Here is a 22513-nt window from a genome sequence, read left to right on the forward strand (position 1 = left end):
GAAACACACAGTAGACTTGTCAAGTAAACATACTTGCACCTTGGTTCCCAAAGGGACTTCCCCTTTAGAACGTGAACAGCAAACTGCTATTCCGCTTTTCCAGTGGATTTACTCAACCGAAGAAGCAGTTGCACACCCCTTGAAGGGGTACTGGTTGAGATGACAAGTAGCAATGAACAAAGCAACCCTTAACTTAGGGTTGCTGATGCAGACACACTCATAGGTTCATTTTCCAAAGAAGACTCTTAACAGAAGATTGCTAGTATGTATCTCATAATTGTTACTTCTAAAACTCTTCACTTACTTCTAGAACCCTACACTTCCAAATGTGTGCATCTAAAACTAGTTCCTTAAATTTTGTCCTGATTTTTAAAGTAATGAATGTGCAAAAGGGCATTTTAAAACTACCAATAGGCCTCCTATGGGATTTGGATATTTGGGGACATAAGCCTGAAAGTGTGGTTCGTTTTCACAGTTCACTTCCATCTATGATCCTATATTAGCAAGAATCATAACAGCAGTCACACGTGGAAAATTAAAGTTTCATCACTCTCCCCAATCTAATGCTCAAGCCACATGCAATTAAGTGACGATAAGGGGGCAAATGCTTCCATTCCCAAATGAATGTTGCTATACAATGCAAGGAACATAGGAAGCTGCCTTATACCGAGTCAGACCATCACCACACTAGTGAGTGTGGTTACTAGGGAATGTGCTAGCTATTTTTAGATGAAGTAATAAGATGTAAAAGGAGTGTGAGCTTGGATTGCTTTGTACTGTAGCATTATGTGAAAAATAATCCCCCAAACAAGTAGATGGTTTACTAAAAACAATGAGCTGGGCCGAGATGAAATAGGGAGGACCGGAGGTGCAACACAGAAAAATTGGAGGACAGCCTCCTTTTCCATTCCAAATGAACAATTTTATTTAGTGAAATCACAGACAATGTGGAGACAGACAAAAGAGCCGGAGGCTTTGGCAGATGTTCTGAAAATGAAATCAGGTCAGAAGCCATTCATGCGATCTGTGGGGTGGTGAGCACAAGGCTACTCGAAAACCTCTTCCTGAGCTTGGTTAATGGTGTGGCCGCCAGTGGCCCATATGAAGCCTCTTCCCTCCCCTTACAGGAAGGAAACTCTTTGGGACAAGCAAGCCCCTTCTACTCTCCGCTACTAAGCCCAGAAATGAAGCAAATACTCAACACAGTCTCTTCATCTGTTGGGTCTGAGAGTTTGCCTCAGGTCTGGGAGTGATGGAGAAAGAGGAAGTACTCCTGGTGTTGCTGGAGACAGTCAAAAGAGATGATGCACACGGTCTCCGAGATGATGGCTCATGGATACCCCGCTGGTAGTTATTAGCTCTCCAGCTGCAGGAAGCTACCAGTTTATCAAAGAAAATCAACCTATAGTGCTGAAGGATCAGGAAGACAAACCTCCTCCAACCATCTGATGGGGTAACCATGTACACAACCTTACTTCCCAAACCAGAAGGGAAATGACTCCCCTACGGTGCTGCACACCCAGCCTGTCAAGAGCAATTGCCCTGACTTGCAGTTTCCATTCATTCAACTCTGATCTGTTTGGCATTCTCAGTAATGATTTGTTAAGACCGCAGTTTGCTAGAAACCTAAGGCAGTGTGCTTGCAGCCAGCACCTCTGCTGTGGAATCCCAAGAAGTGAAAATTCTCTCGTGCCACTTTAGAAAGGAGGAGTAAGACCATATTAACTGCTTCTTGCTCCACCCAGTCTGGCTTCCTCTCTGCATTCTGGATCATGTAATATCTTTGCTAGTCTTCCCTTCCTCCTCTGTTCAGAATCATCATCTTCCACTGGAGGATCTCAGGTGGCAAGAGAGAAGAGCCATCAGTCATGCCCCTCCACCAACAGGGAATCTGAGACACAAAGAGAAAAGGTGACTTGCACCACATCATATTATACAACATGGATAGCGAAACGGAAATTAGACCCTTCCATGGCGGCTGGGCTCCACCATAAGTTTGCAGACTGCTCTTAAGACTGTGGAACTGGGCACATCCCACAATGGAGAAAGCCACCAAAGCCACCAGGGGTCAACAGCACCAAAGAGAAAAGAGCTCCCCAGGGGAACTTAGTCTGGCCGACAGGTTAGGCCTCCTCCTGCTCTCCAGTTGCCCTTCCATCAGCTCTGGCAGGTGGGGACAGGGATGCTTTTTTCTATGAGGACCAAAGAGCACAGTTGTGCTCAAGATGAAAGGGGCCATGGGTCGGTCAATAACACTTGACTACACGTCCCAAGAAACCTCACCAATGAGAATCTTGGTCTTTAAACTTGGTGCTGGAGGGTTATCCTTCTACCCTCAAAACTGAGAGGTGAAGGATGAGAGAGCCTGGAGCCGAGGACCTGCTCCGGGGGCTATGGCAATAAGGATTTTGACTGAAGAAAGGACCAGTCATTGTCACCTACAGAGCCCTGCTTTAGATATGCATGTGTAAGCATATGTTTTCCATGCCTTGACCCATGTGGGGCCGCTCAGGGAAGTTGGAATGATGCAGTCTCTCCTGGAGTACCACCAGTCCTCAGCCACAATAGCTAAGGCTTATGACCACCTCCCCCTCCCCCAACACGGGTCCTTTGTCACACTCCTGCCTCTCCCTCTCCCTCTGGTTTTCTCCATCAGGCTGCCCCCCCTCAGCTTACACCCCTCAGGCCTCTGCTTGTAGATGAGGGACACTGGCCAACGAAGCGATGAGGTGAGCGTAGATGTCAATCCCGCGGAGGAAGACCTGCTCATTCAGGAATTCATTGTGGTCGTGTAGCAGCACAGGAGTCCGGTTCATGGGCGAGAAGCCAATCGCTGGGTGACCTGCCTGCAGCGCAACGCAAGGAGAAGGAACGATCAGCAAGGCCTCATTGAAGGAGAAGGGAAGCTACCAACTGACAGGAATGTATCAGTACTCACTGCTCTGATGTAGCGGCTGTCTGTGGCAGCAGGAAAGATCTCGCACTTCAGCTTCATGTTCCTGACAAGACAGAGAGATGATGACAGGGAATCTTCCACTGCTAAGTCAGACTGCTGTTTCTCCTGTCACTGTGGGCTTCAAGTGTTTGAAAGCAGAATCCAGGCAGTGAGCATTTTTAAAATGGGGCAGAGGGCATCTCATAGCATATTGCAAGGAGAAGTTGGGAAAGTCGATTACTGAGTCTCTCTTCTGCTGTACACACGATGGGTTCACACAACACAGTAAAAGCTGAATCTCCAGTTCTCGGAGTTCAGTGCTTAGCCTGACTTCCGATGAGGGGAGCAATAGGCTGACATTGGCGGGTTGGGACAATACGACCAACACTGGTTTCACCAGTCCTACTTACGGTTCCAGAGCTAATATATGTAACCAAGAGTTGAACTTGGTTACAGATGTTGGCTCTGGTACCATAAGCAGGGCTGACGAAGTTAACATTGGTGGGTTCGGATGACATGACCCGTGTTGGCTTATTCTCCCTCCACCCCACTGAAAGTTGGGCTTGCCATCAAACTCCAGGAACTGGAGATCCAGCTCTTACCATGTCATGTGAACCCACCCACAAACCTTTAGAGGAGTATTTCCTGAATGCCTTGAATATTTGCTTCCCAAAAACTGATGTTGTGTGTATCCCTGTGTGCCTAGTAGGTGTTACGGCACCAGCCTTAACAGGGGCCTAAAAGAGTGTGTGTAAGAGTGGGGAGATATGGCGTCTTACTCACATGTCCCTGCAGGTGCCACTGAACGCCTTCCACCAGGGGTCAGAGTCCTCTGTGGAGGTCACCGACTGATCCGTGTATTTCTAGCCCAAAGAGAAGGGTAGAGGGTGAAACTTGGAGGAGGCAACAGGGCACCCACAGTGCAGGAGTCTGTGGTAAGGGCATGGCAGAAGCGGCAGCAGGAGTGCAAGATTCTGAGGGGCACCGTGCAGAACAGAGGGGCAGCCATGTTGGGACAAAAGGCCCAGGGGCAAAAGAGATAGTGGCAGCAGCATGGAGGACGTTATAGCCAAAAAGCCAGGAACTAAGCTCTGCTCCTAGATCTAAGGGGTAGCAAGTGGCTGCTGGAACGTTCCCTCCTCTCTGCAATTACCTGGTGGAACTCGTAAGTAACCCCTTCCCCAGCTGCCCGGCACCAGGATGTGAGCTGCTCCTCAAAGGCCTGCAAAGCAAACCAACAGGGAATATGAGAAGGCAGATGCTTCTAGAGTGATTTTTATTTATTATTTACATTTATATCCTGCTCTTCCTCCAAGGAGCCCAGAGCGGTGTACTACATACTTGAGTTTCTCCTCACAACAACCCTGTGTGTTATAGGTTTTGGCAGAGATCCTGACTACCCTCTCTCATCTAATGCTACATTCCTCTCAGTTCATCCCAGAAACCTCTACACTCCTTACTGTCATGTTTAACTACACTTCCCTGCTGGTTGCTAACAAATTTAACCACTGAGTGCTTTACAAGCAGCAGTGTTAGTCACCAGTGCAAAGATCCAAGCTGGCTCAGCAGGGTATGGTAGCTCTCTGAAGATTTCCTGAATAGGCTTCCTTCTTTCTTGCAGCCACTGGAGGAGTGTCCTTCAGGGGAAGGAAGAAAAGTAGGAGAGGACAGACTTCAGGCCCACTGGCATTCAGAGCTCTTGGTGGTAGGTTACAGGTGAAGAAACTATCTCTCCAGTTCTCCCAGTCATAACCAAAAAGGGCTACAAGGTATCTTCATGTTATGCATGGATTAAAACATTTATAAAACATTGCAGACAGTCTAAAGGCTGAGAATTACAGCTCAGTCCAAACCAGGAAGAATCAACACAAACTCCTTAAGGGAGCAGACTCCCCAACGAGCATATTCCAAGCACCATCTCACAGACTGGTCACTGTTTCTCTACCTACTCCTCTCTGACAATGGCTAGATATTGTACCTTTAAATCCACTGTGGGTGGGATGCGGATGTCAAAAGCTGCAGACATCTCAGATGGGACCACGTTGAAGGAGATGCCCCCATTCAACATGGTCAAGTTGAGGGAGGTCACATCACCTAATGTAAGGTGCTTCTCCGATTTCAACCTGTGGGAAAGAAAAGGCAAAAAAATCTTTCACCCTGAACTAAACTTCTTTTCCCATCTCAGAGAGCAAAGAGCTGGCACAACCACACATTACTTAGGAAGCTGCCTTATAGCAAGTCAGACCATCTAGCTCAGTAGTGTCTACACTGACTGGCAGCCGCTCTCCAAGGTTTCAGGCAGGAGTCATTCCCAGCCCTACCTGGACATGCTAGGGATTCAATCTACGACCTTCTGCATGCAAAGCCGATGCTCTGCCACTGAGCTACGGCCTCATGAGTGCCTTCCAGGCATCTGTTGACTACTGAAAAGGCCTGTGATTCATGCAGGACATCTGTAGGAATCGTAGGTCTTTTCAATAGTTAGGGCAACTGCATTCTCACTGCAGCCCTGACATTATTGCACGTAGCAGCCACTGTTGGTTTGAACCTGCCCTCTCTTAGACATCCTTACAGGTACTGTAAGGTATATTAGTATCCAAATACTACAGATGGAAGGCTGGGAGACAGTGACTTGTCTAAGGCTACCCAGTGAGGTTATGAAAAAGCCTGGAGGTTGAACCAGAGACTTGCACATCATAGCTCAAGCTCTCAATCAGGGCTTCTCAAAAGGTGATGGGCTGCAACACCCATCATCCCTTTGGCTACAGTGACTGGGGAAGATGGGAGCAGTAATCCAACAACATCCAGGGACCCAAAGCTGGGAACCAGGCTCTCAACCACACCGCATCAGTTCCATTTTACAAAACAATCAACTGAGGGACAAACCAAGAGAGGTGACTAGCTCAGTGTTATGCAGGGTGTCAAATGACAGGCATGGGAAGAAACATGTGAACTCCTGGGTACAAGTCATAGGAACATAGGAAGCTGCCATATACTGAGTCAGACCATTGGTCTATCTCTAGCCCAATACTGTCTTCCCAGACTGGCAGCAGCTTCCCCAAGGCTGCAGGCTAGAATCTCTCTCAGCCCTATCTTAGAGAGGCCAGGGAGGGAACTTGGAACCTTCTGCTCTTCCCAGAGTGGCTCCATCTCCTGAGGGGAATATCTTATAGTGCTCACACTTCTAGTCTCGCATTCACTTGCAACCAGGGCGGACCCTGCTTAGCTATAGGGACAAGTCATGCTTGCTACCACAAGACCAGCACATGACCATTTGTGATTAAAGAATGGGGAGGTAAGTGGACCACTTCATGTGTCTGATGAAGTATGAAGCTCTCTCTGAAAAGTCATGCCACAACCAACCTCCCCCCCCCTGCACCAAGTGAAGAACCAAACTTTATTTTTTATTTTGTTCTTCTACAAAGACAATGGCTGGATTCAGATGAAGTGCAAAACTATGGTAAGCTCATTTTCACAACCCTAAACAATCCACATTCTGTCCCCAGCATTTTTTCAAGGGTGGATGAAAAGCCGTCCTACCCAACTCCCAGCTCCCACAAGATCACTCTCCCCTCCCTTGATCTTTGCATGCACATGACTGCTGACTGGGGGTGCACACAGCTCTCCTACTCTGGCTGGATGCTCCTCCTACCGTTTAGGGTCATGAGAATGAGCCTGATGTATGCTATCCTTCGTATGCTAACTCGGTTTGAGCTTCAAGATGTGTAATAGACAAACCATGATTTAGAGCTACTTGTCTGCTTTTGTTTCCAATTTGCTCACAACTCAGCTTCATAACTTCTTGAGTTATGAGTTCCCATCTATATCAAGCAGCAGCCTCCTGAGGTGGAGGAACTCCTACTTCCGTGATGCAACAACCCTCCTGAGGCAGAGCAGTGGGCCTGTGGTTAATCCATGGTCTGTGTCCAGACATAATGGGAACCCCAGTTGGCTTAAACTGTGGGTTTGCAAACCAGTTTCAGACTGTGGGTTCAGATCCTGGTCTGTCAGCCGCAAAGAAATCACAGTTTGTGTCCAGACATTCAAACAAAACATGGTTTAGCTAAACAAACCATGGTTTTGTGTTCCATCTGAAGACAGCCGATGCTTCTTATGGAATAGGTGAATGAATGTGAATGATAGAGGCAGTAAGGGAAGGACAGTGTCAGGATTTCAGCTGGAGTTTTTTCCTCACCTTTGTTTTTCACGCTCTCTGAACTCGAGCAAGGAAGTGATCACTCTGTGCTGTAAAATAAAGAAGTACAAAATTCAGTGCACTAATATCAAAACACAAATACGTAGTCCACTGCAGCAAGCAGAAGCCAGATTTGTTTTTTTAAAATGGCCCAATAACTTGGATGGCTTTAAGCCTAAAAGAAACAGGCATTCCCCACAAGTTAGTACTTCTGCATTCCTCCCTTTAACGGCCCTGCTGGGCAAGATGAGATAATTCTTCCTTCAGGATGGTATACAGGAACTGTCTAAAATGGCTGTACCTTGCAGCCAGCACTCTGGCTTCTGCAAGGAGATGTCTATGAAGTCTGACATCAGCTCACAAGGCTGAAAGGGTTGCCTTTAGATTTACGCCACTGGCCCTCTCTTGCTACCTCTAATAAGAAACGCCTCACCAAACGCTCAGCCAGCCCTTAGTCTTCAAGAAAGCTCCCTCTCACCATCTTCTCAGCAGCTGTATTCTCAATGAATCTGGATCCGTGGCCTGGGTTCCCTTCTACTTTCACTTTAATCCCTGCAAGAATTAAGGGGAGGCAGAGCAAAATGAAAGACACGCAAGGTAGGCAGAGCAACATCTTCATGCCCAGCGAACACAGGGAGTACTTTTTTTTCCTACCAATGTAAATTTCCTTAAAGGAAATGGGCTGTGATCCAAATGAGCAATGCACATCCAAAAGGAATGTGCAACTCCAAACTACATTTGGAATTGTGTTCAGTTTTGTTGCAACCACAGTTCTCACTGCCAAAGAAACAAGCCACTTTTAAAACTTCATTGTGGGCTTGTTTCAACAATGGGAACTTTTGCAGGAAAAGCTTCCACAAATTTTTAGCTTTGCCCTTGGTTCTCACCTATATTGCATCTTTTGTTTTTGTGGACTGTGGCCATGTTGCTCAAGTGAATAGCACAGGAAATGGAAAAATTGCATCCAACATTAGAAGCCCTCCCCATTTAAAACCAAGTTCATCTATGTAACACCCTCACCCTAATCTAAATATTATGCAGATGCTTTTATTACAAAATGTAACACAATATTGGAAAACTGCTTGCTCACAATCTTCCTAAACATGTTTTGGAATCAAACATAATTGTCACAGTGGCTTAATTCAGACACTCTTCCAAAACATGTGTAGGAAAGATTGTGAACGAGTAGTTTTCCAATATTAATATAACATGTTACATGAGAAAGTCAACATCCACATTTGAATGTGGATTCACCAAATGTCAGACTTGCACTGTAACTTCTATATCAGTACTTTTTATAAAGTTACAGTATAACAGAAGCCATGACTGAAAATTACAAGATTCAAAACCACTCAGAGGATGTGACTGAGGGGGGTCTTACATTCCAAGGCCATTCTGGTGACGTAACTGTGACTCTGAATCCACAGATTCTAATCTGCTGTGAGAGCAAAACACAGCTGTAGCTAAGAATAATAAAATCCCAGTCCAATTCCAACAGGAGGCCGGACTTTCCATTATCTAGTTTGGCTCCTCCAAGAAACCCCACACCTTAAAGGCAGGGTTACACATGTGTCTATATCACAGCAAAGACTTGCATATGGCAAAACTCTAGAAACTGTTTGGAAGAATTCATGTCTTCTCTGGGTATGAGATATAGGCATCATGACTCCTCCTATGTGATGTCCACCTGCATTTTCAACGAAAACCTTAAGATGCATGTATTTTTAAAAGTTATATAGGAAGTAACCTTGAGGGGTGTGCTAGGAAGTCACAAACAGAGTGTGAGAGATGGAATCCCAGTTCTTACTTACACCATGGGCATTTCTCACCATAGAATACAGTGAACGTGTCTGTCGGGTTTGCCAGGCCTGTGGGAAGACAGAGGATAGGAGGAGCAAATGTCGGTAGATGGCACAGTAGACTTTCCACAGCAGTTTTTGATGGGCAGCCACATCAACAGCTTCTCCGAGTCGGCTGAGTGGCTGATTCAGTCCTTACAGTCATGCAGGGGAAGGCAGCCCCACCCTCATGCCACTCAAAGAATCCTCATCAAGGCTGTGTAGATGGTCCTTTCTCCTTGGGCAGCAAGCTTGTGCCCAGCTGGGGCCTTCCCTCTCTCAGGCAATGGCAAGGGCTGAATGAGAAGTCCATGTAATTGCCAACAATAGTTTCATCAAGAGGGAAAGCAGGCAGACAGGCCAGCTCCATCGTACAGACCAGGCCATAACTGGCATCCCCAGCAACAGGTACCAACCACCTCTCACCTTCATCCAAAGCAAAGCCAACATCAAGTGTCGCAAACTCGGGTCGCTTCACAAACATTTCCATCCCTTTGTGGCCCCCAATCTCTTCGTCTGCACAGAAAACAGAGATCAGATAAGAAAACTAAACAAACCATTTGTTTTGTTCCCCAGGTCAGCCACATCTATAAACTCCAGACTGGGAAATGGCAAAGGGCCCGTTGCAACTCAAAGTCTCCCCCAGGAACCTAGAGGGCATTTGCTCGTTGCAATCCAGCTCACAATGGTGGCCCATCTTGGGACTGGAACAACCCACAGTGGAGGGAACAGTTGCTTTCATCAGTGTTCTTGCATGCCATGCTTCTCCAAAAGCCATTCGTCAGCCCTTTCAGAACAGTTCACTGAAACTGGTGATGCACACCCTGTCTCCTGCTGGCAGTCTGTTCAAAGGGCTAGGGAACTGCAGACAAGAATAATGTTGAAAAGGCTGCAGCAACAACAGGTATTAATATTTTGGTTTAAATGGGCTGGAATAGAAGGCCAGGTATGACATGACATGAGAGAGACATAACTGGATAGACCTATGTCTTTTCCTTTGCTTAAAAGAAGCTTGAAGTGGGGGGAGGGCTCAGATCAGGATTGGGTGTTAAAACCCCTTTCTGCCATGACATTTCCCTTGATTTAAATTCACTCCACCCCCGCCCCCCAGAAGCTGGTATTAGCCACTGGAGTGGGGAAGGCAACTGTTCCATGTTTTTCTCCCTCTCCCTCCCCATGGCTAATATCAGTTTCCGAGGGTACAATTTAAGCCAAGAAAACAGTATGAGGAGAAACACCCACACCCACCCAACAGTACTGCAGTTCAGATCCAAATCTGGGAAGACTGCAGCTGCTTTTAACTAAGAAAAAGAGGTTGGGATATTTTATATCACATCTTGCAGGTCACATCTAATCTTGACTGTGTGTACACAATTTCTGCAGATGCCCTCTAGTGTTCCATGGCAAGCATTGCAGTTGGAGGGGCTGAGAATCCCAGGACCTATGAGTTGAAGACTACCTCTTCCTGGCCAGAGCTCCAGAGACACTCAGTCCCCTACTAGTCTGCAGCATCTCTTGGGCAACTATCAAAGGGCATCCTGGTGGCCGTTTGTGAGAAAGTCCTTGAGAGGGGATAAGGAGAACAAATATAGTGCAACAAGTTATGTGGCAGCAGTTGGAGTTAAAAAGGGTTCAGTAAATTCGTCTGCTGCAATTTATGAGCCAAATTGGGAAGGGAGGGATATCAGCTGCTCTGGCTGCCGCCGCCTTTTCAGCTGGGACTTGGGCACTTGCCCTAACTGCAGATAGTTATAAAACAAGCTGCATTATCGCAGTGATGGTCCTTTGAATGGAACTTTTAGAACTTAGGCAAAGGGAATAAGAAAACTGGGAAGGGAGGAGAAAATACTAAGAGCAAAGAATATTAATTTGAATGCTGACATAGTGCTTTTCAATAAAAAGTTCTCCAAGAGGTTTGCATAGCAAAATATTAGTAAATGAGAAATTTTTCTTTCTATAAAATGCAATTATTTACGTTCTCAGCCTACATTATTCTTGAAATGTCAAGTCATTAGACATTATAAATGTCTATTTAAGTCATAAAACGATGTGCCCTTTGGGGACAGAAAAGTGTGCTTTTGGGAGGGAGAGGGAGAGAGAGAGAGAGAGAGAGAAATTGCTGTTGCCCAGATGAATGCAGAGAAAGCAGAATGTAGCAGATCCATGTGAAAAAAGATTCAAGTACTTTGCCAGCTTCTATGGGTTTCCTTAGACTGGCTTGCAAGGAATCTGTCTGGAGTATCCCAAGCCAGGTCCCCCTATAGCCCAATCCATACATTATGTTTAACAAACGTACAATCTGTGTACAGCATACATGCAAACAGATCTGTATGCATGTACAAGTTGTTCATGCACACTGTTCACCTGTACACATACAACGTATATGTCTGAATATGGCTTTATCACTTTGGGCAAATGCTAGGAGATACCTGGTGACACTGGGGGTCTTAATTCTTAACTAACCTGGGACAAAGCTCATATGAATTGTCCGAGGGAAGCGTCTCCCTTCAGCTTTCAGTCTCCGGATGGCCTCTATGTACCTAAAAGGAAGAGGCTTTATTTAGTGTCTGCCAGAATGCCTTGGGACCCAGAGATGCTCAGTTCCAAAGAAGGAATTATCAGTAGAATGATACACTTGTTCTAATGGAAAGAAGGCAATGGGAAGGTCTCCTCTGGGTGTAGGGGGCTCCAGCCACCGTAGCTCGTTGGAGCCAGGATCAGGGTCCCCTCACTCCTAAGAAAGACATGCCCTGCAGGACAGAGCAGGAACCAGCTGTTCATATCAACCTTACAAACAAAATAGCCCAAAAGGTTATACATCACTTCCTTGTTTGCAGGATTTCATCCAACCGCCACATACCATTTAACCAGGTATTGTATGTCTCAGCAGTCCACCTATTCCATTGTCTCTTTGGGGCACTGGACCAGTAACATCCACATTTTACAGGGGTGGCCAACCTGAGTCTCTCTAACTGTTGCTAGACTACAACTCCCATCATGCTCAGCCATGATTTATTGTGGACGGGGATGATGGGAGTTGTAGTCCCAACAACAGCTAGACAGCCTCCGATTGGCCACTCCTGACCTAATGCAAGGCACATGAACACGTACATGGTGCCTAATCAGGATTAAACTGCCTACTGACTTCCACCACTCAATGCAGATGTCCGCAGACACTACTGAAATGAACTGCGATAGGGTGGAATAATATTCTCTGCTGGGTCTCTCCTCTCCAAGGCAAAACTGCTGAAGCCGAGAGATGTAAAACACCTGCATACTACACTGCACATCTCAGAGGAGACAAGGGTAGGTGGCTGGACTTACTGGATGGAGACACATTTCATATCCTGGGCTCCCCGGGCATAGATATTTCCCTCAGAATCCTTGAAGGCTGCAAAGGGATCGTAGCGCCAGTATTCCTGTAGGGAGGAAAGCAGCACAGAGCCTCTCAGGAAGATGGGGGTGTCAGAGGATAGGAGGACTGGCCAGTGCAGCACCCTGTCTAAGACAGCAGAGGAAAAACTGCAAGGGGGAAAAGGGCATCCACGCTGCTCCGACCATGAGAGACACAGAGAGGCCTACACTGGGTGGTGTGGAGAGAAAAGCACAACCAGCCTGCTCTTCCTAAGGAGGGTCCTTTCCACACTAGGGCCCCTTAGTGTGGCTGAGACATTGCTGTGAAGCATTCATCTGGAAGTGGAATTGTAACTGTGGTTCTACAAGGCACTTGCGATAGTACTCTATCCCCTTTAAGAGGGAGCCAGTGTGGTGTGGTGGTCAGGACCGAGGAGTGTAGTGGCTAGGACCGGGAGACCCAGGTTCAAATTCCCACCTCGGCCACAAGCCTCACTGGATCACTGTGGGTCAGTCACTCTCTCTAAGCCTGGCCCACCTCACAGGTTTGTTGTGAGGAAAAGTAAGAACCACGTACACTGTGCTGAGCTCCTTGGAGGAAGGGTGGGGTACAGGTGTTGTTAAATTCATTAATTTAAATCCTGCATTGCTTGTCCTCACTGTTTTTCCAAAGCAGCTCTTGTATGAACCACCACTGGCTATTAAAGAAGGCATCTAAAGGCTCAGTGGTAGAGCAGCTGCTTTGCATGCAGGAGGTCCCAGCTCCAATCTCCGACATCTCTAGGTGGGGCTGGGAAAGACTCCTGCCTGGAACTTTGGGGAAGCCATTGCCAGTCAGGGTAGACAATACCAAGTGGGATGGACCAAGGGGCTGGCAGTTTCATATGTTCCTTGCAGCTCTTTATTGTCCTGTGTAGGGGGGACTTGATCTGCACAAATCAGGTATTAGAATGCATTATATTGCATGACTCCTGTTTGGCTGAAATTATGGGACTGGTTATGTCAGGAGTATCATGCATCTAATTCCTCACCTGGTCCCATTCCCAGAGTGTGCAAGCTTTGTTGTACCAACCATCCAGGATGGCATGGGTAAGAACATAAGAACAGCCCTGCTGGATCAGGCTCAAGCCTATCTAGTCTAGCATCCTGTTTCTCAAAGTGTCCCACCAGTTGCCTCTGGGAAGCCCACAAGCGTATGTGTCAAAATGCATCACACCTAGAAGAGTTTGATGCTCCTCCCAATCAATATTTCCTGGCTATTGCAAGGCATTCCGGAGAAGAACAGATCCATACCACCAATACTCTTTTCCAAAAGCCACATCACAAGAAGCAGCCAGGTTAAAGGTCTGCCCCCAACATACACCCCCTCCTAACCTCAAAAACAGGTACAACATCTGTATGGGAATTCAGTAAGATGGAGCGCTGCTGTGGGTTTGTCCCTTTCCAGGTCAAAATGGTGATCACACGGCCAGGGCAGACCTACAAAAGAAAATGAAGTCAGCTGGGGATTGCTTTGCCCAGAGGTGTTTTATTGTACTACAAACGACTACAGGGAAGCAGGTGGCCAGAGAGAAAATATTGATGGACTAGTAGTTTCCATGGACTGGTTTACAAAGAGAGAGAGAGAGAGAGAGAGAGAGAGAGACAGAGACAGAGACAGAGACAGAGACAGAGAGAGAAGGCACACACAAGCATTTCAGGAAAAATCAACATGGACCTCAGAATCCAGAAAAGCAAAGAGCCTTCCTCTAGGTCAGGCTTCCCCAACCTGCAGCCCTCCAGATGTTGCTGAACTACAATTCCCATCATCCCAGCCACAATATGTTGTAGCTAGGAGTGATGGGAATTGTAGTTTGGCAATATCTGGAGGTTCACAGGTTGGGGAAGCCTGCTCTAGGTAAACCAGACAGTTCCAAACTGCTTCCCCAGAGCTGCAGCCCCAAGTCTGATTTCCAGAGCAGTCTTCAAAAATGCAGCACTTGCAAAAAAATTTGCAGTGCATTCCAAACTAGACTGATTCCAGCAGATACTAGACTGAGTTCATAATCACTACAGGGCGTCTGGGGAAAATCAAACAGGCTGGGGAAGAAAGTCAGTGACAGACCTCATCTAGAATTCACTTGGCTATCATCCAGGGTTTTTAGATTGTTGTAAATTGTTTTATTGTTGTAACCTGATTTTTCAGGGGGTTTTAATTGTTTTGAATGTTTTAATTGTTATAGTTTTATGGTGTTTTATAATCTCTGTTTTTAACTGTTAATTCAATTCTAATTGTTTTGTTTTAATGTAAACCACCCTGAGCCATTTTGGAAGGGTGGTATAGAAATTGAATGAATGAATGAATGAATGAATAAATATCATGACAAATACTGAACCAGATGCAAGCTCCAATTCTTGAGGATTTTCTTCTTCAAAGAACATTTTAACCATCTGGGTTCAGACAACTTTGGGCAGATCTGGCATTTACCCAAACAGAGGAAAGGAGAAAAGTATACAGAAAAGTTACTTTTATGGCACAATTCAAACTTTTCTCCCTAACACCACTGTATTTATTTTGCATTTGAGATTCATTTGTTACAATTATCAGTCTAAATGCAGCACACAAAGCTGGAAAGGTCAGGCTGGATCTATACAGGAATAGACTGAGAACCTGTAATAAGAGATTAATGGGATGGCCCGCTCTGCAGGGGATTACTGACTGCAAGAGGTTTGCTGCATACTGCAAATAACCAATCAGAACATCTCCATGATCAAAATGCTCCCCACAGCATGTCTTGATCAGCTGGTTGCCTGCTTATAAACAGTATCTTAACCCCAATCCCTATTTCTAACCTAAGACCAAATAGACTGAAGCACCAGAATGCATCAAGACTTACTCAAAAACTAACATTGGAACAATTAAGATTTCTGCACATGAAATAGCTACCAATTTATGATGCTACAATGAAGAGTGCTTGCTTTTCAGAAACCGCCCCAATGAATAAAATTATATGACTGACTAATCCCCACTGTTTCTATAACGATGCCCCCCTCACATGTGAAAACTGCTTCACCACCGTGCAATCTCACAGTTGCATGCTGTGTGTCAATAATGCAGCCACATGGGTGCAACTAATAGCATGGCCTCTCTCTCTTGTTACTGGTTCCCTCCCTCTTGGTCAAGTGCTGATTGGAGGAGGAAAACCGATATGGATCAACCCTGTGCACAGGGTTGCATCATTCACATGCAGCTCCAGTTCAGGTGGGACTGCACCACAGAGATGCAGCTTTCAGGCTGCTGCAGGGGTCCCTAGATTGCACAGGGCTTTGGAGGGAAAGGGAAAGAAAATAATGCGGTGGAACACACCAAGAGGGATTACTTCTGATCTTAACTAATATTCAGCATACTGCGGGGGAGGTGGGGAGGATCCATCACTTCCTAATTGTCTGCTCTCTGATGTAACAAGCTAATAAATGTACTAGTTTTAAATTGCTGAAGTGGATTCTGATGCTACACAAACTCAGGCCACACTCAAGGCTTGTTTCTAGCTAGCCTGAAGTCTTTATTCTATGTAACTTTGACAGCATGATGCCAAATTGCCCCCAGTGTGTTCTGGCCTTCATGGAGAACATTTCCTTCGTATCTTATAGAAAGGAAATAATAGCCCTTCCAGGCACCCTTGAGGAAGGGCCTTAAAAGACAACAAAAATAATTCCATTTTAAATAACCCCTCCATTTGATGGTATAACAACTGGTCAAATATCCAGACAGCCCTTTAAAAGAAAACTGCAAGTACAAAGAGAGGGTGTTTGCCTTGTTGTCCTTTGTACTACAGTCCATGCCAGAGGATGTTAAACCTAGTTCTGCAGCTCTGTACTGTGACAAAAATTTTAAAAAATTAAGATGAATCTGACTGAATTTGAATTGCAAAGTGGTGGGGACCTAAGGAGCATCAACACCAGTATTTCCAGAGAGAGGTTTCTGACAGCCTGTTAAGCCATACACACACACACACACACACACACACACACACACACACACATACAACTGTACCGCAAAAACAGTTATAGCATCAGTGTAATTCCTTTCAAGACTGCTCACATAACTATGCTGCACAACAGCTCTAGAAAGTCTTAAGATGTCTAATGTGCTGACAAATCAATGGAAGCAAGCAAATTCTGGTGATAAAAGTTTTACAGACATAGGCCTAATTATCAGTGCTGTTATTTCATGGGTATCCTTAATTTGTGTAAGACAAAGGCCATTATCACGACCAACAAAAAGCAGAGAGAGTTTACAGGATCAGTCAAGGATGCCAGTGGCACTATTCCCTTACCACGGGTGGAGATTGAACAATATGCATCTCAGCCCCAAAATTTGACGTAACATTCTACTGAGAAATGTTTTTTTTAAACCCAATTTCTCTGACTAAAAGAAAATAATTCTGAGGTGTAAGCATAATGTAATGATTCCAAAGTTTGGAATCTAAAATATTATCTAAGTCCAATCCATGGCTAACAGGAGCTTGGTGGACAGATAGCAAAATGGCCATCTTATTCCTGATATGTAGTCAGCTGACAGAGTGAAACTCAGATGATACAAAAAGTTAAACAAACAGGGCAACAGTGGAATGAAAGCTTTGTGCTATAGTAACCGTCTCCTTGAGAGCCAGGAACCATTTACTTTGGCACAAAGCCTCCTGTATGAAAGGAGATTCATAAAGCCATCCTCCCCAAGTCGCAAGCACAGGGAAACTATGCAAGGGCATCTGCAGGATTAATTCTTTAACAGGCGCAAGGCCTAGCAGTGGCTGGTGACTTTATAATATAATATAATATAATATAATATAATATAATATAATATAATATAATATAATATAATATAATATGGTTGTTTGTTTATAAACCATTGTCCAACAAAAATGTTTTTAGAATTGCATCTGTGGTTGAGGTGCATATTTCCTCTGCTTATATGAGCTTGGATTGTTGATGTAAATAGTGAACTCCATTTCACACATCTGTATATATGTGTTGTGGCTATGCATACTTTTGGACATACCAGCCAGTGAATACTAATCACAACCATCTTCACACAACTTCAGGAATCCTAGCTACCAAACCACAAGCTGCATTAGCACTACCTGGGCAATCAGAAGAGTGCCTCTGCACATATGCAGAGTACATTTCCCTCACTATCAAATGACCAAGCCAGATGGGGTCACTTCTAAGCTGGGGGTCATATCATATCGACCCCATATCGATTCTAAGCTGGGGGTCATAACAGAGTACAACACTCCTATACTGCTGCACAGAATGAGTAGGGTAATCCACCCCCTTACCAATTAAGCACAGGGGCCAGGGCTGCGCCTGCATGAGTAGTCAACTACATTATAGAGCGTTAAACCTATTGGAACTAACCTGTAACCTGTAACTAACAGTTGTAATTTTTTTTTTTCATTTTCAGTAAGGCTCTGGACAGAGATACATCTTTTAACTTGTGTGATGTGTCACTTAACTCATTCCTGAAGTCAGATTTCATTTTAAGCAAGTTATTTTTAGAAGCAAAATGTAGCATTTGATTTTTTTCAAGTCCAATTTACATTTTAAAAGCTGCTTTAAAACAAAAACAGCCATTGATTTGTATCCACCCTGGACTACAAGCAGGCCATTATCATAATGGGAAAATAGAAGCTAAATACAATAGTGGTAACGATGCTTAAAAATGTATATCCAAATTGATGCCCTACCATGTATATATTATCTTTGTATTTTATGGGATTTCTGGATCTTGTACTAGTTGCAAGAGCCAATGGGAAGCAACATCATTAGAGCAAAACAAGCAACATTCCTCTGAGTAGTGAGCTGCTGATCCAGGACCTCCTTCAGAACAGTACAGGGTATCCAGGCCGGGCAGCTGGAGCCAGCTACATTTTTCTCACTAGGAATGATCTCAAGGTTCTCTCAGGTAGAAATGTGCAGAATGTTTCGAAGTAGAAACATTTTGACTTGAAATGGGCTGTTTCAAGCTCAAAACAAAACACCCTTTAAATAAAGGGCTGGTTACGGGCTCAAAATGAAACAACCCCCACCCTTCAAGTCGAAACATTTCAACATTTGGTTTTCTGGCACTGGCTTCCAATTGGCTGGCGATCCCCTTGCTTCTTGGTTGGCCTTTTATCATACAAATCAAGTGGTGTCATGGGCAACTGTGCTCCCATTGGTTGGGAGTGGGGGGAGGGGAATCTAAAAAGGAGGGAGTTTCAAAATGTATAGTAACTGGGAGGCAGAGAGAACCCTTATAGTGTGCCTCTATTGAAGAGGATACTTCAGGAAGGAAGGTTTTATTTTGCAGTTTTCTCAGCACTGAGTAGAATATGCTCCTACAACTATCTGGTTTTGCTGGATCTCAAACTGACAAAGGCAGAACTTGGGTGCCTGCCTACCTTGAGTTGTGGGTTTGTATTGTTTGTGAGATTGTGTTGTGGCGAGAAATGGACAGTAGCAGCTCTCTCTCTCTGTGTGTGTAATATTTCTTAGTATTGCTGTAATGAACTACCATGTCTGACCTTGAGACTAACCTCTACTTCGCTCACTGCTCTGGTCAGCTCTGCAATCTGCATTGCAAAATGTGCTCAGTCAAAATGTGGCTGGCAGTTGCTCTAGTTGAGCTTGTGTGGCTACCGTACTATGCTTGCTACTAATAGTGCTGCTGTGGCGGCTGTTGCAATGCTAGGAAGTAAGGAGTCATAATTGTGTGCAAGAGAGCAACTTGTGCCAATGATATTACTGCAGCACAGGCACTGTGGCTGGCAGTGGATTCTGGGTCAGTGATTCTTTTTTTTAGCATTTTTGGACTGTGTTTGAAATGTGTATCCTGTGTTGGGAGGGACAGGTTCCCTTTTATTGTGTGCTTCTGCAGTATTTTTCAAGGCAGGGTTGGAAAATGCATTGCAAATGGCAATGCAAAACTTGTGTGCATTCACTATGTGAGTGCAGCTTGTTCTGGCCATAGGGAACAATGAGGAAACATGTAACACCCCATTGTTCCTCATGGTTAGCTCCTAGAGACACCAAAGTGGGTTGTGTGGTAGGGCATGATGGGTGCTACCTACCAGCCAACCTACAAAAGAAATGGGCAAGCAGGCAGTTTTAAACAAATTTTCAACCTTTCCCCCAAAAACCCATAGGATCCTATGGTGGTTTTGAGAAAAGGTTAAAACATTATTAAAAACCACCCACTTGCCCATTTCTTTCGTGGGTTGGATGTGGGCAGCACCCATCATGACTTACCACACTACCCACTTTGGTGTCCCTAGAAGCTACCCATGGGGAACAATGGAGTGTTTCACATTTCCCCACTGTTCCCTATGGCCGAACACACAAAACATTTCACATTTTGTTTCGTCGAAACAACTGAGTTGACCACTGTTTTGTTTCGAGCTCAAAACAAAATGCAAAATCCATTTCATGCACATCCCTACTCCCCAGGGCTCCTGCTACCTAGTGGGGAGTATCTGTGCTCCCTAATTTCCATACTTCATTTTTAAAAATATATTTAAAATTCCAGCTTCCTCTTGCCCCCACCCCAGATACCCATGAGATAATGAACCAGGCATAATCAGGTGCTCTGACAGAATCCAGTCACAGGTATGCATTTCCCACTGCTTACCTCCACTTTCTGACATGGCAGGTCAAGTTCAGAGGCTATTCTCTCCAAGAATTTCACTGCTGCCCCTGGAGTGAGAGAACAGACTACCATAAATATTAAACATAGTACATTATCTCTTCATGTCAATGATCGTTCAGTTAATTACATCTAGTAACAAGTCCCCATTGTGCCTTGCGCAGCATTAGTAGCAGATTGTTGTCCCAGGTGTGAACAGCAACTGAAGACAGAGCATTGGACAAGACAGACCAATTCTAAATGAAATTCTTTTAAGGAACAATGTGTCTGGCTTGTACACATTATCTTTTTCAAATATTTCTTCAACCTGCAGCAAAGCTCACTTGCTTAATCACTCTGTTTTATACTAAAGATATTGTCCGCCCGTCTTGTGTCTTCTATGGACATTTCCATACTGTTTGTCCTGTGTTTGTCCTGAGAAGGACACACAACAACTTGTCTAAAGTCACCAAGTGAACTAGCAGAGCCACACAAAGACTCCAAGGTCTATCTAGCACTCTGTCTCCTGGACCATACTCATTCTTACCATAGCTCCTTTCTGCAATGCTCTATAATCTGCATGAGATGCGTCTAGATTGGCCACATTGCCACGTAACACAAAACTTGGGAGATCCCTTCACCTCTGGTTTTGGAAACTGTACGTCTGAATGTAGTTTTGTAAAGAAATGGACCTGCGATTTCCCTCCCCGAGCAGTCTTTTGTACCTTTGCTTTGTAGTGAGTTTCGCCACCTTTAACTCCAGTTCTGTGGTGCCAGCGTTACGTCCCAACACAGGCACTGCAGTTTCCCCTTATGCAACCAGAGTTGAGGGAGGAAGCTCCTCCCTCACTCCGGCTGCCAGGGCTGTCCTTCGTTAAAGGAAGGCAGACCCAGCAGCCAGTTCCCCTTCCTCACTGCAGAGAACTACCTTATTATTAATTTATTTTTCTATGTTAATCGCTTTGGAAACTACTGTTGAAAAGTGGTATATAAAGAGCAGCAGCAGCAGGAGTAGTATTAAAATACCCAGAATCCTCCTCCAGAGCAAGAGGGGAGCAGTTAATACAAGCATAGGATTTTATCAGAGCTCCACAAATTGACTCACCAGGTGGCCAATGACAACTATCCTTTCCCTGAGTTCTCTGCAAGCTGCACGGGATGCTGCAGCTTGCAGAGGGCTTTGTGGATCGCCACAGGGCACTGGATTTGGGGGAAGACACAAGAGGGAGTCACACAATTTCTTTTTCTCTCCAAAGCCTAGGAGGGTGAGAGAAAAGACACTGCCCCTCCCTTTCTGGCTTCTGTTCTCCTTCTGCCTTCAGTGTTTGTAGAAGGGGCTACACAACCAAGCTGATAGACCCACAGAACCACAGGGCACTGTGGGTACAGTCAAAAGACTGGAGCCTGCAGGGGACAATGTTTCCTCACTCTCATTGGGGGGAGGGGGAGAGAGAGATTCACTCATGAGGGCAAATTCCTACAAGGACTATGGAGCCCACTGCAGGGACAGTGTCTTGAGAGAGTTAAGCCTTTTGTAAAGCTGGCCTTCCTTTTTGGGAGCCTCCCTCGATTTCAGAGCCTTTTGCATGGGCCTCTCTAGACCCTGTTGGGCAAAACAAAAGGAAGGAAAGTCTTTTGCTTTCACACTGTGGTTCCTCTCAGAAGTTTACTTGGCCAAGCAAGTGGAAAACAGACCTTATTAAGTCCTCTTTGATGGATTCTTCTCTCAGCAGGGCCCCCTCCAGCCACATGGGGCGGGGGGGGGGAATACAACAACAAAAATCTTTTCTTCCTGCAGCTTTTCTCGGTGGAGTTTTCTGGCTCAATCCTCCTAATGCCCTTCTCTCCATTCATACAGTTTAATCCCGCCTAGTTGAGAGATCTCAGGAGAAGGCAACATTAAGAGTCGAGGAAGAACTTTTTGGTTTTATAGAGTCTTGCCCTTTTAAATCAGTCCAGGTCAAGATTTTCTCCACAGAGACCTTTTTCCACAAGTAATGCCTAAATTGGCTTTTACTTTTCCTGCTTCTTGCACAAACTGAAGCAAAAAGCACAACTAACTAAATTGTATATAAAAAATATAGCACTCTTCCACTTTCTGTCTGTCATGAACATTTCTAGGCTGAAGAACTTTTTAGAATTATGAGTAAAAATTGCTATTATTTTGCTTGAAATCCTGTGCAGGGGTGTTCTTAAAACACACCTAAAAACTGGCTTGTTATGGCTGGGAACAGCCTCACTCAGGGTTTCCATATTGCTAACACCTGTCCAGACAAATAGGCCCTAAGAAATCTGGCAGCAACATAGTATTCCAAGTCATTCTGAAAAAGACTTAACTCAATGGTGTGGATGGAAAGGAATTTATTTTTTAAAGGTATTTATTTATTTATTATTTACTATACCGCCCCATCTGTCAGCTCTGACTCAGCGGTTCACAGCAAACAAAACAAAAACATCATGAATTAAAACTTATGAAGGTACAGAAGAGGGCAACCAAGATGATCAGGGGCCTAGAGCACCTTTCTTATGAGGCAAGGCTACAAACACCT

General features: G+C 45.0%; 1 protein-coding gene across 4 annotated transcripts in view; it reads right to left on the reverse strand.

Annotated features, from left to right (window-relative positions):
* Positions 1 to 900: 900 nt before the first annotated feature.
* The window catches only part of ACY1 (aminoacylase 1), a 31563-nt gene continuing 9950 nt past the window's right edge, over positions 901 to 22513 (reverse strand). For 3 of the 4 annotated variants that reach the window (XM_053300769.1, XM_053300768.1, XM_053300770.1), the window contains exons 3-16: positions 19971 to 20035; positions 13697 to 13801; positions 12293 to 12387; positions 11432 to 11508; positions 9395 to 9484; positions 8942 to 8998; positions 7609 to 7682; positions 7131 to 7180; positions 4914 to 5058; positions 4089 to 4157; positions 3719 to 3798; positions 2939 to 2999; positions 2677 to 2846; positions 901 to 1891 (exon numbers count right to left, since the gene is read on the reverse strand). In XM_053300769.1, the coding sequence (XP_053156744.1) occupies positions 2682 to 2846; positions 2939 to 2999; positions 3719 to 3798; positions 4089 to 4157; positions 4914 to 5058; positions 7131 to 7180; positions 7609 to 7682; positions 8942 to 8998; positions 9395 to 9484; positions 11432 to 11508; positions 12293 to 12387; positions 13697 to 13801; positions 19971 to 20035 (1133 nt within the window). In that variant the 3' untranslated portion in view covers positions 901 to 1891; positions 2677 to 2681. The remainder of the gene's footprint in view (positions 1892 to 2676; positions 2847 to 2938; positions 3000 to 3718; positions 3799 to 4088; positions 4158 to 4913; positions 5059 to 7130; positions 7181 to 7608; positions 7683 to 8941; positions 8999 to 9394; positions 9485 to 11431; positions 11509 to 12292; positions 12388 to 13696; positions 13802 to 19970; positions 20036 to 22513) is intronic. The other variant, XR_008317306.1, reaches the window with a different exon arrangement.

Source organism: Hemicordylus capensis, chromosome 2 (genome assembly GCF_027244095.1).
Source record: "Hemicordylus capensis ecotype Gifberg chromosome 2, rHemCap1.1.pri, whole genome shotgun sequence".
In the NCBI taxonomy this organism is placed as follows: Eukaryota; Metazoa; Chordata; class Lepidosauria; order Squamata; family Cordylidae; genus Hemicordylus; species Hemicordylus capensis.